Source organism: Chaetodon auriga, chromosome 3 (genome assembly GCF_051107435.1).
Source record: "Chaetodon auriga isolate fChaAug3 chromosome 3, fChaAug3.hap1, whole genome shotgun sequence".
Lineage (NCBI taxonomy): Eukaryota > Metazoa > Chordata > Actinopteri > Chaetodontiformes > Chaetodontidae > Chaetodon > Chaetodon auriga.
Window position 1 is genome coordinate 21,953,198 of NC_135076.1, and position 16,833 is coordinate 21,970,030.

The window sequence follows — 16,833 nt, forward strand, 5'->3', positions numbered from 1 at the left end:
GATGTGTGTGTTTGGGAGGGGGAGGTTGTGATTATGCTGAAGTGGCTGGAGCCAAGCAGTGGCGCTGTGTGTCTAATTACAGTGGAACAGAGCCCATTGATCAGCCGTTGCAGTCCAATCTGTTTACTACAGATGTCTAACCTGCACACTGGCCCATCCATCATATTCATATTTCACATCAACACCGCAGCTATGTATGTCACACAAATGCACACATGCTAATATGCCACATACAGATTTGTCTAAATGAATGCTTGTATGTACGGTATGTGTAACAGCAAATATACTGCTTTATTATAGGATTAAAGGGTGAGGAAGAGGAGGAGGAGGAGGTCACTCTTGAATTTTTCACATTGTCACGGCGACTTAAGTCTCAGTGGGTCAGATGCTACAGGACAGACTGTTAAAGCTTTAGTCAGGCCTGCGTTCACTAAAATTATAATTTCTTGCATCTGTTATCGTCTTTTTCTGTGATGAAACGCTCTAAATGATGACACGGAGTGACACTCGCCTGCAAACACATACCAAGCAAGATGCTATCGGGCATTTCCAGGGATAAACGCTGGCAGGCCGACTCGTGATGGATTTATCAGAGAATGGACTCATCGATACGGCGACAGCACCACCAAGAAATGTTGAGAATTAGTTTAAGAAAAATCCAGTTCACACCTCTTATTGAAGCAGACATCAGCTGACCGACGGGCGTCCAACTTCTGAGAAAAGCTTGTATGAACATGAGATATCTGACTTTTTCCGTACATCATTTGAAAGTTGATGCCAAAACACTCAGCCGACATGTACGCTCCTCGAATATATAGTGAGGAGAATAAACCTAGAATCCAGATGCCAGCTAAATAATATGTCATATATTTAGTAGGATTATATAATTGATACATTTTTGTGTTTCATCATTGATAAGATGTTTTCCAGTTGCCTCTGCCGGTGTCAGAAGAGATGAAATCAAACCCTCTGAGGCCAAACGGTTCTCCTCAGTCCTCACAATCAATCCAAGCACCAAACTGCACTTTAATTTAAAGTTTATAATATGTTATTCCAAAACTAACACGAATGCACACTCTGGTTGGTTTGGTCTCCTAAAGTGACTTTAAGTGGCAAAAACAGAACATCTGCATCTGAGAACCAGACCCAGCTCATACTTCAGTTGATCAAACTCATAAGATGTTTGGGAATGTGTTTGTGCAAACACAAACCTTAAGTGAGCAAACACCATTTGAGCAATATCCACGTGTGAGGACCCTCTACTTGTTCCACATCTGGGGCACTTGCACTGCATCAGCCCCCCCCCCCCCCCCCCCCCGCTGACCAGAGACAAGCTGCCGCCTCTACTCAGGACAGACGAGCCATCCCCGCTGGCTTTGACTTGTGAGGACGAGGATTCGTTTCCCAGCAGGACGATGAGCCTGAACATGCGGTGAAGCTGTGTGTCGGGCCTGTTTGAGGAGCAGAGAGGAGCAGAGAGGAGCAGAGAGGAGCAGAGAGGAGCAGAGAGGAGCAGCCTGTCGCGCTGACGTGTCCTGCTTTACCTCCACAGTCACCACAGACCTCACTGAACATGTCTGGGAGCTCCAGAACGGACTAAGATGCTCTACATCAGTGCTGGAGTTGTGATATTTGAGTGTACATATTAACATATTTCAAGTATTTCTTTATTGTCTGCAGATATTTTTCTTTTCTGACACTTTTGACTCATATAACTAACATGTAACAGTAAGTATAACATAATTACAAATGTGTGTTAATCTACAGTGACTGATGCAACTGCATTTTTACGTCTGACCTTGCTTTTAGAATAACTTCCCCTGCTTTTCTTTCCAGATCAGGACAGTTGATATTATTATCAGTATACTGTGGATTTATTACTTCCTCAATTTTGAAGTCCACACTGACTTTTTCATTTATTTTATGCAGCTTCTGGTTGGCTTGAATGCCTTTACTTCCCTCCAGCACGTGGCCTTTTTCATCATCACATCAAGATGTGTGACCTTGCACAGGTATGCATGTCATCACACACACACACACACACACACACACACACACACACACACACACTTACACTTACCAGCCATATACCTTAAAATGTGAAGTGCTTCATTTTGCATGATACACTTTTTTCTCCTGAATGAAAATCAGTCAACGGTTTTTTTGGCTGACTTCTCTCATTTTATCTACTTCCTTTTAAGTAGAGAACATTTCACTTTTCCCACATACTCTCGCTGTCATTCTGTGAATTTTCAGGCGCTAAAATCAAAATGGATCTCTGTAGTTACAGACAGAGGATTCTTCCAAAATCTATCAATGGATTTGTTTTTAAGGAGCCAAGAAAGCTGTGGGGTAAATGCTTGGGAAACTAACAGCTGATCGGTATTTTTAATTACAATTTTGAGGGTTCTCTTTAAATCCCCAAAAACTTTATAGCCACAAATGCTGCCTTTTTTGCGCCAGAATCGCATAAAAACTGCGCCGAGGGAGGCGCGCTTCTGTCTTAATGTGCCTCTACAACAGCCTCAGACAGTCCCAGCTCCTCTCACCACCTCTCCCCACCGGCGAGTCACGTCCTGCCACCTCATCGACCGCTTGCTTTGTGCCTTTTCGGCCGGCAGGTGTCGCTCTCGCAGTGGCCCGGCTGCACGGGGCGCCATAGTGCGCTGCCTTTGCTACAGGCGCTGGATTTAGTAATCAATATCGATCGATCGGTGAGGAAGGGGGCCCTGATTACTGAACCAAGCTCAGCGTAGAAAAGAAAAAAATCGATCATTGCAGCTTTTAGAGCTACAGTAGGCACCGAGCAGAGAGACGGACATAAACTCATGCACAAAGAGCAACCGGACGAGAGCAGAAATTCTGGTTTGGTGCTGAGTGTTTTCTGAGGTGTGCATCCTGCTGCTGCTGCACGGCCAGAGAGAAATGTGATTTCTATTGCTCTCTACATGGAGCTGTGAACAGGACCTGACCTACTTTGAATGGATCTCTCAGGCTCCTCTCAAAAATTAACATTTCCCGTCCTGTGTTTCCTCACTCCACTGCTTAGTTTTCTATTTTTATTTGCTATAATATTATTATTATACGTGAATGCAAAGACGTCCAGTTAATGTCCGTGAATTTTAAACCTTTCAATCGACTCTAAAGGCCGCGCAGTGTTTTTCTCTTAAACTATCAAATTCTTTAATGAGTGATTTTGCAACTCATCCTTTCCGCTCGGGCGAAAACGCTCTAACTCGGGCCTATTTCTCTTCCACTGATGACATTAATATTCTTTGCTTCACGACAAACCAAGCGAGGTTAAGAGAAAGGCCCTGGGTGTTCAATATCGATCGATAGATTCGTGAATAATTCGTGTGTGAAATTCAGTTCGTCCAATTAATTATGCCTCGGAGGGGGGAGGGGGTGGAGGTGGGGGGGGTGGGGGGGTGGAGAGGAGATTCATGAAGGGGTGGAGACGCGTAAACACGCCAGGAAGGAAGCGTGATGATCCGGCTTTCTTTCCGAGGACTGGAAATCCGAGAGAGGAAAATAAGTAAACGATCATCACCTGTCTGCGTGTGTGTGTGTGTGTGTGTGTGTGTGTGTGTGTGTGTGTGTGTGTGTTCGTTCGTTCTTCACAGCTGTCTCAGACCTCCCCTGTCCCTGCAGATGTGAGTCCATCCTGAGCATTAATCATTTATTGATCATCGCTGCCCTTCCTGCTCATAATGAGAAAGTCAAACGGCCTAATATTGCGCCTGTAGTGCTTTATGAAACCATGATTACGCATCTGCATCTGAAATGATTCCCGCTCGGAACCTCACTTTTCCAAACACTCCTCTCGGTTTGAGGTGCACTCCCGGAGCCCTGACTGTAAAGCAGACGGGGGGGGGGGGGGGTCAACGTCTGCTGATTTAATTAATTTACCAATCAACATGTTTACCGGTTACGGTTCGACGCGGTTATACACACTCACACGAGAGACACCGCAGCCCGATTATGGCTGGAAAGTGATCCTGTCCTCACTCATTATGAGTGCGGGGCCGCTTCGCTTGTAGTTGCACTCCTCTTCGGATTGTAAGAAGGATGATTGGGCAATTTGATGTTTAGGTTTCGAGTCTATTTATTAAGTAACGTAACGTCTGTGCTGTTTCTCATGGGCTGTTGCCCTGAAGATTGATAGTTGCGTGTTCAAGCGCACGGCCCTTCTCTGTATGCTGTGGCATTTATTTCATTCTGGCTGCAGGGCAATGCCAGGCTCTCTCCTTCCCTCCCTCTCCCCCCCTCTCTCTCCCTCTCTCTCTCTCTCTCTCTCGCCAGGCCAAAACACTTCCAGCTCGATACTCCTTAATGTAATGAGCGAGAATTGGTGTTAATATACTGATAAAGCGACACGATTTGTTTGTTTGCCTTCTCCCGCGACTCAGCTGCGAGGCATTTCTGCTGCAGCACTTCAATAACACTCAACCTGAACTCAGTTACACCTTCGCCCACATCCCACCTCAGTTAAGTCTCAGCTCGTCTGCCTCTAACGTTTTGCTTTTACCTGTTCGGGTTTGCTGGATCGCCCGTCGCAGCCGTGCATGCGCGCGCTGGAATTTATATTTTCAGTCTTTTCTTATTTTAAACAAATGTACATATAGAGAGATGAGAAGAAAACAGACAATTTAGCGTCCCCTCCGTCTGCTTGAGATGCACAAAACGCACCTGAGAAATATAATTTTACCCTGCTCTGTTTTCACACCAACGTGTTATTAGCAAGCCAGTGGTAAACCTAAGAAATTGCATCGGGCTAAAAAAGAAAATCAATAATCAGTAAAGGCTGCTGCCTGTGATGATCACGCTCCTTATGAGGTTTTAGATAATTAAATGCACTGAGCCATTGAGAGAATCGTATGACTGAATTTTAACCTTCATTATTAGTATTATTATTATTAATTTCTATATTTATTTGCCAGTTTAATAGCAGCCTTGGTCTGCGTGGTGTGCCACTTATTTGTATGAGTGGCTCCACCGCTGGAGTGATACTCTTATCTGCGATTCTCATTGATTTCATTCATAATTGCTTTGACCAGTTATGCGTGATATAGCGGTAATGATCATGATGCTTTATTTTGTGAGAGACAGGCGGGCCTGCGGTTTCTCTCCCTACAAACAACAGGTGTGCCCCCCCCGTGTGTGTTTTTCGCCACTTTAGACGCATCATGCTCTGGTTGTACTGGATGGGTGTGCATGGAATTTTATAAAGAATAAATAAAATAAAATAAAAAAATCTAAATATAATTTATTAATAAACTATCTAACTGCTCTAATTCACCTCTTAAACAGTGAACATTTAAAGGAGTATCTTGCGCCTCTGTGGGGGTCTCTTGTGGATGTGGTGTGGGTGAGCGCAGGCTGTGGCCGGTCAGCAGCCCCGCGTGTCTGGGGCTCATGCGGATGTGAAACCGGCGCCAGGACTCCAGCTCCCTTTAAGCTCATTTTTATTTGCTGAATAGAGTTTACACACTTTTTAAAAGCTGGGTAAATCTGCCAGAGGCTCATTTATAGTGAAACACAAAGAAAACAAAACAGACGAGCGGAAGGAAATTAAAAGAAAGTGGCCTAAATGAACCACTTTTTTTTTTTTTTTCTTCCTGTGTGGATGCATCAACTTCTTGTCACCACTAACGTCGAGGCGCACACATTTAGAAAAGTTACATGACGCAGTTTTATCGGAATATGTTCACATTCTTCAAATGTCAGCTGTCACTCCTCTGCTAATTTCTTACTTGTCGCAGGAGAATCAGCTAAACTGATCTGCAGTCAGATGATACTGTTTACTCTCCACGGGGACACCGACAGGTTTTCAATATCCAAGAATTTTCCAGATTCAATTCAATACAGTTCTCACTCAATCATGTGCAGAGAGAGTCAACAGAAGTGTTTCTGAACCAGCCCTTATTGCGGTGACCTAATTGCGTTTATACGATTTATTTTCCCCAATGCAGAACAAAGCCTGGACTGAAATAAATACAGCGTGTTTATTATTCTGTAGCACGTTAGTCTCTTTTACTTAAGGGCTTATTTTTTTAATGGGTTTTATTTCAGGATTTATTTCCTCCAAACTCCAAATGCCGCCTTTTGCAAATCAAAACTGAAAATTGTAAATAAAAAAAGTCTATTTCTTTTTATTTATTTATTTATTTATTTATTTCAGGACAGTCCCAAATAATCTAATAATTAATTCTGTGTGCAACAGTTCTCGCTACAAATAAAACAAATGTGTCGTAATAATAAAACGTAATAATAAGATTAAAGGAAGAACGTAAATAACAATAATGTCATTTATATTTGATGGTGTAAATCTCATTATTAACACTGCACTCATATAAAAATTGTTGTTTTCGTCTGTCGAGAGAAAAATCAACTCCCACACACACACGCACGCGCGCACACACACACACACACACCTTGCATTGTTTTTCTAAACACTCAGAAATCCTAACTGAAGAAATAATAGTCAGCGTTTTCATATCGGCTCAGCAAAGCAGCAAATTAAACAAATTATTAATTGTAGAATAAGCCGCAGCCTGTTCGTTATATTTAATAACATGTAATATAAAGGCTGCGCGCGCTCTCATCGATTCATTCATCAATTGATTTCACAGTCGTTTTGTTCCTTTGTTGATCTGTGTGGGGTTGCCCAACCGGAGTTTCGGGTTGCATCTGTGGGTACGATAAGCTGTGTGTGTGTGTGTGTGTGTGTGTGTGTGTGTGTGTGTGTGTGTGTGTGTGTGTGTGTGTTTGCGGTTTTGCTGTGATCGACCCTGTAGAAAGACTCAGAGGTTCCGAACAAACCATCTGTAGGCTCTCATTTCCAGAAGGCCCGGCCAGCTCTTTACCTGCTGTTTCCTTCTTCACGTGATTCAGGCGGAGATGAATCACGGAATCCAAAAGGAGGCTCATTTGATCACGTGCCGGCTCTCAAAATCTTATGACAAACTTGCATGGGATGATTTTATTAGGTATGAGGAAAATGTAGTTTTCGCGTTTCCTCTTCTTCGCCCCCAAAATATTTCCACTTGTTTTTTCACAGTGAAAACTTAAAAAAAAAAAAAAAGTGGAATAAACTGTTTCTACATAAGAAATCTGCCTCTCGATTTAAGAGATTTTAAGTCTTTAACGGGAGGTTAAATGACTTCTCGCTGTTTAAGAAACCTTAAAGTGTTCGACGGGATTCGTGCCTTCTCTTCTCCTTAATTGCGTGTACAATGTCCTTGTCGTGTATTCTTAGGCTGCGCATTAAACAAGCCATTATCGGCCCTTTAATAACCAATGGCCTGTCAGGGCGTCAGATAAGCAGCCAGTGTGGAGGACACACCGCTGGACGCAGATTTATAACTACTCTCCCACCCAAAAAAGTAATCTGTTACCTGTTTCCCAGTAGTATCAGACTCCTCAGCGACACCTGACGCATAATCAGAGTCACCTGAAATCTCAAGTAACTGCTTGCTCAGTAAAAAATAAATAAATAAATAAAAATCTGGGGATCATCAGGGGAGTGTTTGGATAAAACCAGTTTAAAAAGAAGGCGATGCTCCTTTAAACTCTTCTTTGTACTATTTTAACTGTCAAATGCTTCAAAAGACACTGATATTCGTTGCTGGAGCTGCAGAGAAAACAGCGCTATCTGCATACGTGTGCGTGCGCGCAGGACGCGCAGAGCCAGACCCAGTTTTTTGGGGGGGGGGCATCCCGGCGTTACATAACAGCCTGCTGAGCTCCATCCACACAGCGCTCATGTGCTCTGGTCAACGTTTTAATTGCACAACAGCCCGCTCTTTGGAACCGTCACTTGCTTTGGCTCTTATGTAAAGCACTGCAGATTGTGGCGGGTCAAAAGCCACCACGGTGCGATTTGTTTGTTCATCAGGCATCTTCACACAGAGACCCACAGCGTCCAGCCCACCTTTTAAAATCCCCTTTTGCGCAGCCCTTTGAATCCAGAGGGCGAGGCCGAATAATGACATTTAATTATGATTATCTTAAATTTGGGCGCTTTTGTATTTTTGCCTGCAGGGAGGGGGCACACAAAGTGCCATTAACCCTTTGATGCTAGCCGCGTGCATTCAGTCGACTCTGCCAGCAATTTGATTTAAAGGTCATTCTCTCCTATCGATCCGGTTTGGCGAGGGGGCGACGGAGTAGCGTAGGAATTGATCATCTAAAATAGAAGAGACGGCATTCGAGACTGTACAGAGTCCAGACCTCTCCTGCATTTATAATTGCTAAGCATGCCCCCCGTGTGAATTGGAACGAGGTGTGTGTGTGTGTGTGTGTGTGTGTGTGTGTGTGTGTGTGTGTGTGTGTGTGTGTGTGTGTATGTGTGTGTGTGTGTGTGGCGCTGAAAAGAGAAAGAAATGGGTGAAGATGTGGGAGATGGTGCAGGCTGCTGCCTCTGTCGCTAATCTGATTTCTATTAAAATTACATTATTTCGAATAATAAGGTCGACTTGGTCAGAGCAGTGTGTGCAGGACGGAACAGTGTGGGTGGGATGTAGCCTGTAATGAGCGAAAGGAGGTTAACCGTCTCTGAACTTTAAGTCGTCTCATGTTGCTAATCCGTCTCCATTGCGGAATCAGAGCGGAGCAACCCAAACCTCTGAGATGTGGAAGTCAGCGTTTGACCGCTTTGACCAGGCCACGCGGCGAGGTGTGCAACAAGCCAGCGCGGGAGCATGCGTTTATTAGTCATTCTGTTGTGCGTTTTGAAGGGTGAGCTGTTAATGGGAGAAATGGCGTTGCATGGTGGAGATGGAGGGGGTTGCATGGCTGCATGGCGCAGCTCCAGAGATGGAAAGCAGAGGCCGGGGAATGGAAATCGATACAGATTCAGGGCTCGCCAGATCGGCCTTAACAATGTGGCGCAGACGCACTCTACATCCCGATCACATACACGCAGGAGAGCAGAAACGGGGGAGGCGACACGTATGCAGGCTGGCGCTCTGATGCTGTCCTGTAGTCATGCAGTGGTGAAGAGTCTACAGGAAGCCTCTGGATGCAGCCATGAGCATGAACGAATTCACATGTTAGGAGGCGTTTTTCTTACAAGTCCTCATTTCTATATAACTTAATGACGCATTCCATTATTAATATTCATTCGGGTCATGATTTATGCAAATGTGAAGTTAGATTAATTGCCTTCACCCTCACACATAGCCAGCCTCTTCATTGCCGGGTTGCAGATAACGATGCAAGGCGTGAGATGTCATTCATCTGGAATGAGCTACACTGAACCCGGGATTTAAACAAAATAGCCTCGAGGTATAACCTCAAGAAAATGACTGTTGCTCTCCCACCAGAGGATTTCAAAGGCGATGCTTGTACATGCGTGTCTCAGTACTTACAGCACACGTTGCTGTGCTTAACGAACAACGAGGCTCTGAAACCGCAGCTGCACTGTTTATCCCCCTATCTTCCCCTCACACATCAATTATTAACGTACCAATCGATCATTTCGCAGGCTAACATCAAGCCATCTCTTCATGAAAAAAAAAAAAAAAAAAAAAATCCTGTTTTAGATTAACCCGCATCAATCACATCTTAATGCCCTATCCAATTAAACCCATTATCCTGGCTTAAATGACCAAAAAGAAGCGCCACTCTTGACATTTTTTGTGGCTCTGGGACGTTTTGGTGAGCATCCCAAGACTCAAAACGACCTCCAGTATGTATTCTGCAGCATCCAAGGGGAGGGGAAAAAAACCCAGAGATGTGATTTAAATGGAAACCCCGGTTGGCTTCTTGCTGGACTGGAACGTAGGGTGCAGGATGGTGTGATTGACGCGATTGTGGATTGTAATATTGATCGATGGGTGGAAGCTGTTGGATGAAATAATGGTGTTTAGGGCCTACAAGAATGCTATTAACTATGTATTGGTAAAACTCCAGTTCACCACCTTGAACTGTCCTCAGAACAGAGCGAAGATGCTGCAGTTCAGCGAGGATGTGGACGCACGTTTCAGCACTCTGGACAGCGCCTTGAAACTGACCTGCAGGATTAAACCACAGTATGTGCTTCTTCATAGCAAACGCTTTGCAGGGGGAATAAAAAGGCAGGTTGTAACCTTCTCTAGGCAACACACACATGAAGATAAATCCATTTAATTTGCAGAAATGCAATAATTTCTTCTAAAATATTTTGCTTGTATCAGATCGCTGCAGCCAAATCAGACAAAAGTCTGGGTTTAACGCGAAATGATTAACTCCAGACTGAAATTAAAGGTTTAGTCTCTGAGGAAGGCAACTGGTCAACTCAATGAAAACATATTTACCAAGAACATGAATGTAGACAGTGCGGTGATGCACGCGCGGAGGGGAAAGGGCGCAGTGTGACGGGGATGGGGGATGGTGGGTGTGGAGGAGTATTGCTCCAGGATTAGGCCTGTGTAAACGGCGTGTAGTCCATTGAAACATGAATAGAGGCCTCTCACCCTCACTCTCCACAATGTTTTTCCTCCGTGTCCTGTGGGTCTTGACCTGCACACCCTGGCACGTGCTCCGGTCATTCAAATGGTAATAAACCAACTGCGCCTTTCCCCCCTCTCTTCTTTATGAGGCATGCCATGGCACCCCATCACTGTCACATGGAAGGATGAAGGGAGAGGACATCCACACGGAGAAATGGGAATGTGTGCTTCACGTGTGAAGAACAGCGCCATTTGTGTGGGGATATGCCGGATGTTTGGAGATATAACTAAATATTTTCTGTGTTGTCCAGCATGTGTCTGGAAAGACGTGTTAGGGGTGAATATTACCCGCATGACTGTATAACCCAGGCCTCATAGGACAAATGAGAGAGAGAGAGCATCACAAACACACTGAGCACGATTACAGCAAAGAACAAGGTGTGCAATAGCGGTTTTTTTTTTTTTTTTTTTAAATAACAGCTGTCCTATTTCCCCCCTTTTCCGGCTCTCGCCTCCCCCCCTCTGCTCCAGGGGAGAGACCAATGGGAGAGAGTGCTGAGGCGGGATAATTGATAGATGCACTGGCTATCCTTATCGATCAGGGCTGTATTGACCCGACCAAATACATTGAGATGGAGTGTGGAATTCAACACAGATGCAAAGACGAATTGTTTTCATCGTTAATGCGATCTTTAAATGCCTTCCAAACCTCACTTTGCCCGAGTCCTTCTCACTTGTGCAGCTTTACAAGGAAGCCGCCTATTTATTTATACTGTAGTCGACTGATGCATTAAGATGCTATGTATAAAAAGACATCCAAAGGTTAAAGCTTTTTGCAGGGCCTGGGAGTTCTGGGTCTGCATATGAAGAACACAATAGGTGGGGAAGCCTGTGGCTCTTTGCCCTCGTTGCATTAGGAGATGTTAAGCGTGAAGGGCACGCATTCCCTCCCCAAACGGGCCTATCTCTGCTCTGTTTTTCGTTCCAGGGGTGTATTGTCATGTGTGTGCGCAGACACTGGCATTTTCACATTAGCTAAGCAGGGCAGCTGCATTGATTTGTGTGACTGTGATGAATTTGGAATAGTAATTTGAATTTATTGATTGATGTGGCCGAGCGAGTATAGCCCAGCCTCACTTTCAGCATCCCCCCCTGCCCAACTCCCACTCCCAGCCCACATGCGCACCGAGGATAATGGTGATTTTAAATGCAATAAGTAAAATGTTGCTCCGTGCATTTACATACAAGTCATTTGTCATTTTGCCCAACTGGATTTTTTTTTCTTTTTTTTTTCTGAGACCTATTGAAGTTAATGCACGACACACAATAAGCCCTGGAAATCTGCTGATTCAAGAAATAAACATTTAATGGATATGTATATTAAAATGTGTTTTAGAAAAGAAAAAGTCAACATCTATCGCCAGTGGAGCAAATTGAGATAAGAGTGCAGCCCTAATTTCCACTCTACGACCACATACGCACGCACGCACGCACGCACGCACGCACGCACAAACACACACACACACACACACACACACACACCTTGCACCTATTGGCTGCCCTGGGCCTGACCAACATTAAAATATGCAGTAGGTGTGCACTGCACAGGACTGTGCCACTCCAACATGTCAATTGGATTGGAGGGGGGGTTTATCCTGATGCCGGGTGTGGAAGATATAAAACCCCACAGCCCAATTAGCTTTAACAGCAGTGGCACTTAAAGAGACAATTGTGGAGTGTTTAAATCTTTATTTACCAGAACCCCACTAAATGCGCAAAGGAACAATTTACATGCCATTAAGTGCTTTTCAATAGAGCATTGACTGGAACTAAAATATGCCACTATATCTGCTTAATTGAACTGTTCGCTGAAATACGACACAGAAGAGCTGATTGACGTCTGGGAGCGCAGCACGTCTGAACAGGGCCTTTACGCAAACATCAATGAGGGGGGACCTCTCGCTCACATCTCTGTTTCAACCCCACTGCGACGTCTCCCGTTTTCCTTTGCATCCTGTTAATCAGGTGGTGAGTGTTAAAGGGTTTAAAGGCGGGCGGGGACATGAGTTCACAGCGTGTAGTGTGAGCGCAGTAAAACTCAAAACGATGGATGAAAGAGACGAAGCATGAGAAAATGGAAAGATGGGCGAGGGTTTGTGTCACAGTTTGTCTCTTGCTGGGCAGACGGAATGTCCAGTCCGTTCTCCCGTCCACGCAAACCACAATAAACAAATTTCTAAGTGTCATTGAACAGGCCCCAAAGCAGCTACATGGATGCCCAGAGTGCAGAGGACACAACACAGGCCAGAGAAAGACGCATCTGTTTGTGTCTCTGTCTTTCAAATCCAAATCGATCATTTATCAGTGTGCTACTCTGAAAGGGGACGCCTGGACCTGAAATATTGATCCATAAGAGGTCATGCTCCCCCGACTCTTTGGCCAGGCCTCAGACAATCCTTGTTTGCGGCGACGCGCTTATTTGACAGGGGGGAGTAACGGAGTATTCCATCAAGTTAGTTTGATACAAAGGATTAGAGTTGCACTGATTTCTAAAGTGTGGATTTGTGTTGCATTTCAAGTCATAGTTGCACGACGTAATCAATTTTGGTCACATCCTGTTTTGATTTCCTTTGTTTGGTCTCTTTCTGTTTGTGTGTGGTGGGAGAGTGAGACAGAGGCAGAGGGATGTGTGTATCCAGGCTGTGCCCGTGCGTAAAACCTCTGTATGTGCGGAGGAACAAACACATCTGTGCAGACTGTGTTTGCACCTTGTCTGCTGTGGAGAGATGCCTCCTCTCTTTTGTTTATAACACCTCCAGTGTTGCACAGCGTCTGTTTATACTATCATGGATTGTAGCATCAATCAAAATATAGATTTCCCCCAACATTTAACACCCCAACTGTCATGATGAAGTTTTACTCGATACAATCGACTAATAACTTCTAGTAATGTCTGTTTGAGCAGCTATTGACAGTCTCGCCACATTGACTTCTAATTGATCCCTCCACATCACTCAGGTTGGGAGCTGTCTCCTCACTCACCTGCAAGCCTGAGCGCCGACATCCGCTGGAACTCGGGCTCCTGGAGCCACTTCCACATCCTCCTGAACGTCTCCCGGCCAGACTTGAGTTTACTCCACGGTTTAGGATTCCTCAGCAGGTCAGACAGAGTTCCCTGGGACCGGCACAAGATCCTCTGAGCAAAGATGGCCTGGGGGATGCTGTAGCGCTTGAGCTCTGCCGTTATTCGCTGTGCCACCTCCTTGGTGTTTATCTCCTCCACCTGCCCTGACCCAGCTCCCTGCCCGCCTCCCACCACCGTCTGCCTGTCCCGGTCTGACAGCATGGACCCGTTTGCCTGAGAGTGCGGATGGCTGTGATGGTGTATGCCGTTCAAGGATGCCATGAGCCCAGCCCCATGGCCCCCGAGACCACGGGCCAGGTGCTCCTCGCCCCGGGACAGCATGGCTGCGTGGGATTCGAAGCCCCCCGAGGAGATCATCTTGTCGTTGGAGAGGTGAGCTCCGGGACCGTAGGCGCTGAGAGTCTGCTGGGAGCTGTGCAAAGACCCCAGACCGTTGGACAGAGGGGATAGAGGCTGCCCCATGCCGGACATGTCTTTGGGGTAGTGGCCGTAGAGGTTACCCATGGAGGCGAGGCTTCGGTCGTCCCTCATCAGGGTGAAGCTGCCGCTGACGTTACCGGCCGCGAGTCGCTGGTGCGCCGGATGATGGTGAGCATGTGGGTGTGGATGGTGAAATTTCTCCGAGACGGTGGATATGGGGGGCAGGTGCTGCAGCGGCGTCAGTGTGGTGTAGGTGCTGCTCAGGCTCATCCCGGAGTCGCACGACATGGTCATTGCCGGATGCAGGGGTGCAGACAAAGCGTGGTCTGTGCGGTAGTCCCCTGCTCCCTCCAGTATCGAGGCCATGCTGGACACCATGGCTGACCGCCCGTGCGACACCAAGTTCCGATGCGACGCCGACGACTGGCGCGCGTGTGGGGAGTTCATTAAGTCGCTCGTTTGATGGGAGTGAGATACGCCGTGCAGATTTCCAATGTTTTCCATTGTAAGCTCCATCGTTGAAAGGATCTTTATTTCCACCCCTCTCGCCACTCTCTCGCTCTCTCCCTCGCTGCTCTCCCTCTCTCACTGTCGCTCTATCTCACACTCCTTTCCAATAAATTTTGAACGATTTCAAATCCAAGCCATCGATTGTAGTTGCCTCTCTGCAGTCAATCCAGCATGGTTTTAAAAGATCGGGCCCCGGCCGCCACACAAACTGCGCCGCCAACCTCTGCTCGGTGTGTGAAGGTGCGCCTGCCTGGATTTCTCTCGCCGTAGAGCACCTTCCACTATACCCAAAGCGCTGCTCTGCTCTCTGTGTGTATATTGACGCGCCCGCGCTCATGTTAAGATGAGACCGAGCCTGTGCGCATGTGCGCGCCCCCGCGGTGTATCCTCGCACTCGCGCACACTGTCTGGGGCCAATCTGACGTCACTGGCCCCTATGTCATGGGTTGTTCGTGTTGCACACTGAGCCTCGCATTCCTGAAAAAAGATTGCATTAGACACAGTTAAGATAAAAGACAGAAGTGCTACCCTCTGCAGTGTGTGCAACATTTACTTTCAGATGGATAAGAGGGACGCGCGCCTTGTTTTCTCTGATAAAAGCGTTTGACACGGCGCCAGAAGCGCATGTGATGCCTCTGTTGAAGGTTAAATATTAATTGACATGTGTCACATCGGGCCACGAGTGTGATGGGAAAAGCACAACTTCTCCTGAAGAGGAGGTCATAACTTGCAGCCTCCGACTTCATTCTTTTTATTCATAAATTTAAGATGTTTCTTGAAGGAATTAATTGTAGATGTAAATAAATTCTTTAAGAGTTTAAAACATGAGGTTCGCAGCTTCGGACTGCACTGTTTGACCTTTGACACGTATAAATGATAACCAGCTTCCCAACGAAATTTCATTTGCGCCTCTCTTTTCAGTCTGGAAAGTAAGCGGTCAAGTCTTTCCAGTGTCTTGCCGTTTAGCTTTGGCTCCTAACTTTTTTTTTTTTTTTTTTTTTTTTTTTTTTTTTACAAGTGAATTCTCTTTTTTTCCCTCTTCTTCAGCAAATGTTACTGAATAAATCTGCGGAGTTTCATTTCATCATAGCCTCTAGGCTTTGACCCCTTTGGCATCTTTGCTCCTCGGACTCAGGCCACGAAAATCAAACTCCCTCACACAAACTCTCACAGCAATGTTTCGAGCCTTTGCAAACTTCTGCGTGAAACTTGCTGCTCCCTGACGTCAATCCAGGTCAGCAATCCATCAATGTCAAAGTATGTATGGATCAGGAGATGCATCGATAGGTTGGTGCCTATTGCAAGAGCCCACAATATGGATGCGATATAGCAGCGCGTTGAGATCGAGGGATTGGTTTCTGTAAAGGGCTAACGAATAAGTCACGCCTTCTGGGTGGAAACTGAGTGTGTAAAGCTGTCAAAATTACTCTTTCATCTGCTGTAAACACCGAGTAAATATGGCTTTATTTATTCCAGCTATTGCTTCCTATCATGGGGAAGAAGCACTGTCATGAGCACCTGCAGAGTCCAGAGCAATGTGGCCAATAATCCAATATTCAATCCGTTATAAGTGATAAGATTGCAACGTGCAGCTTATAATTGAGAGAACTAGCAGTTTGACGTGATACCGTGTTTAATCTGCGTTATAATGTGGGCTGTTTCGTCTTATTTTATCCTGACATGGCCTCAAAAATGACCACCGATTAGACTCAACACCTATATGACAAGCTTCACCAATGCATTTCTTATATCTTATATCTTATATCTTATATCTTATCTGATATATATATCATATATTATATCCTTATATGTATTTTTGTGTTTAGGCGCCTATAGGGTGAGATACTGAAACTAGTGACCCATGAGGGTGCAGGGAAACTGTAAAAATCACAACATCAACACCTGTGTGACATGCCTGAACACACTGGGGTGTGTGTGTGTGTGTGTGTGTGTGTGTGTGTGTGTGTGTGTGTGTGTGTGTGTGTGTGTGTGTCACGGATAAACCACAGCAGGCCCCTCAGTCGCCCTGCAAACTATGCGAACACTGCTACAAAGTGTGAAGCCTTGGCATTTACACCGATGTTATGCAAAATGAGGCCATTAGGATTTCGACCCGGAGCTGGGAAAAAAATAGTCTAACAATCCAGGAAGTGGCATCACTAATCATTTGCAAATTGCATAAAATAATTTCCCTGACCAGTGTTTACCAACAGTTAGGTCAAGGCCATCCATAACTCCACTGATGAATTGTGATATCAGTGGCCTTGGCACACTGCTCCTCTCCCCCCTCCAAAATAATGACCCTAAAAACTGTCTTGCTGATTG

The 16,833-nt window shown here is 45.6% G+C and overlaps 1 protein-coding gene across 1 annotated transcript in view; it reads right to left on the reverse strand.

The window, feature by feature from the left end:
- onecut3a (one cut homeobox 3a) overlaps window positions 1-14,775 on the reverse strand; it is a 23,609-nt gene extending 8,834 nt beyond the window's left edge. The window contains exon 1 of the mRNA XM_076727225.1: window positions 13,476-14,775. Within this exon, the coding sequence (XP_076583340.1) occupies window positions 13,476-14,514 (1,039 nt within the window). The 5' untranslated portion in view covers window positions 14,515-14,775. The remainder of the gene's footprint in view (window positions 1-13,475) is intronic.
- Window positions 14,776-16,833: the final 2,058 nt, after the last annotated feature.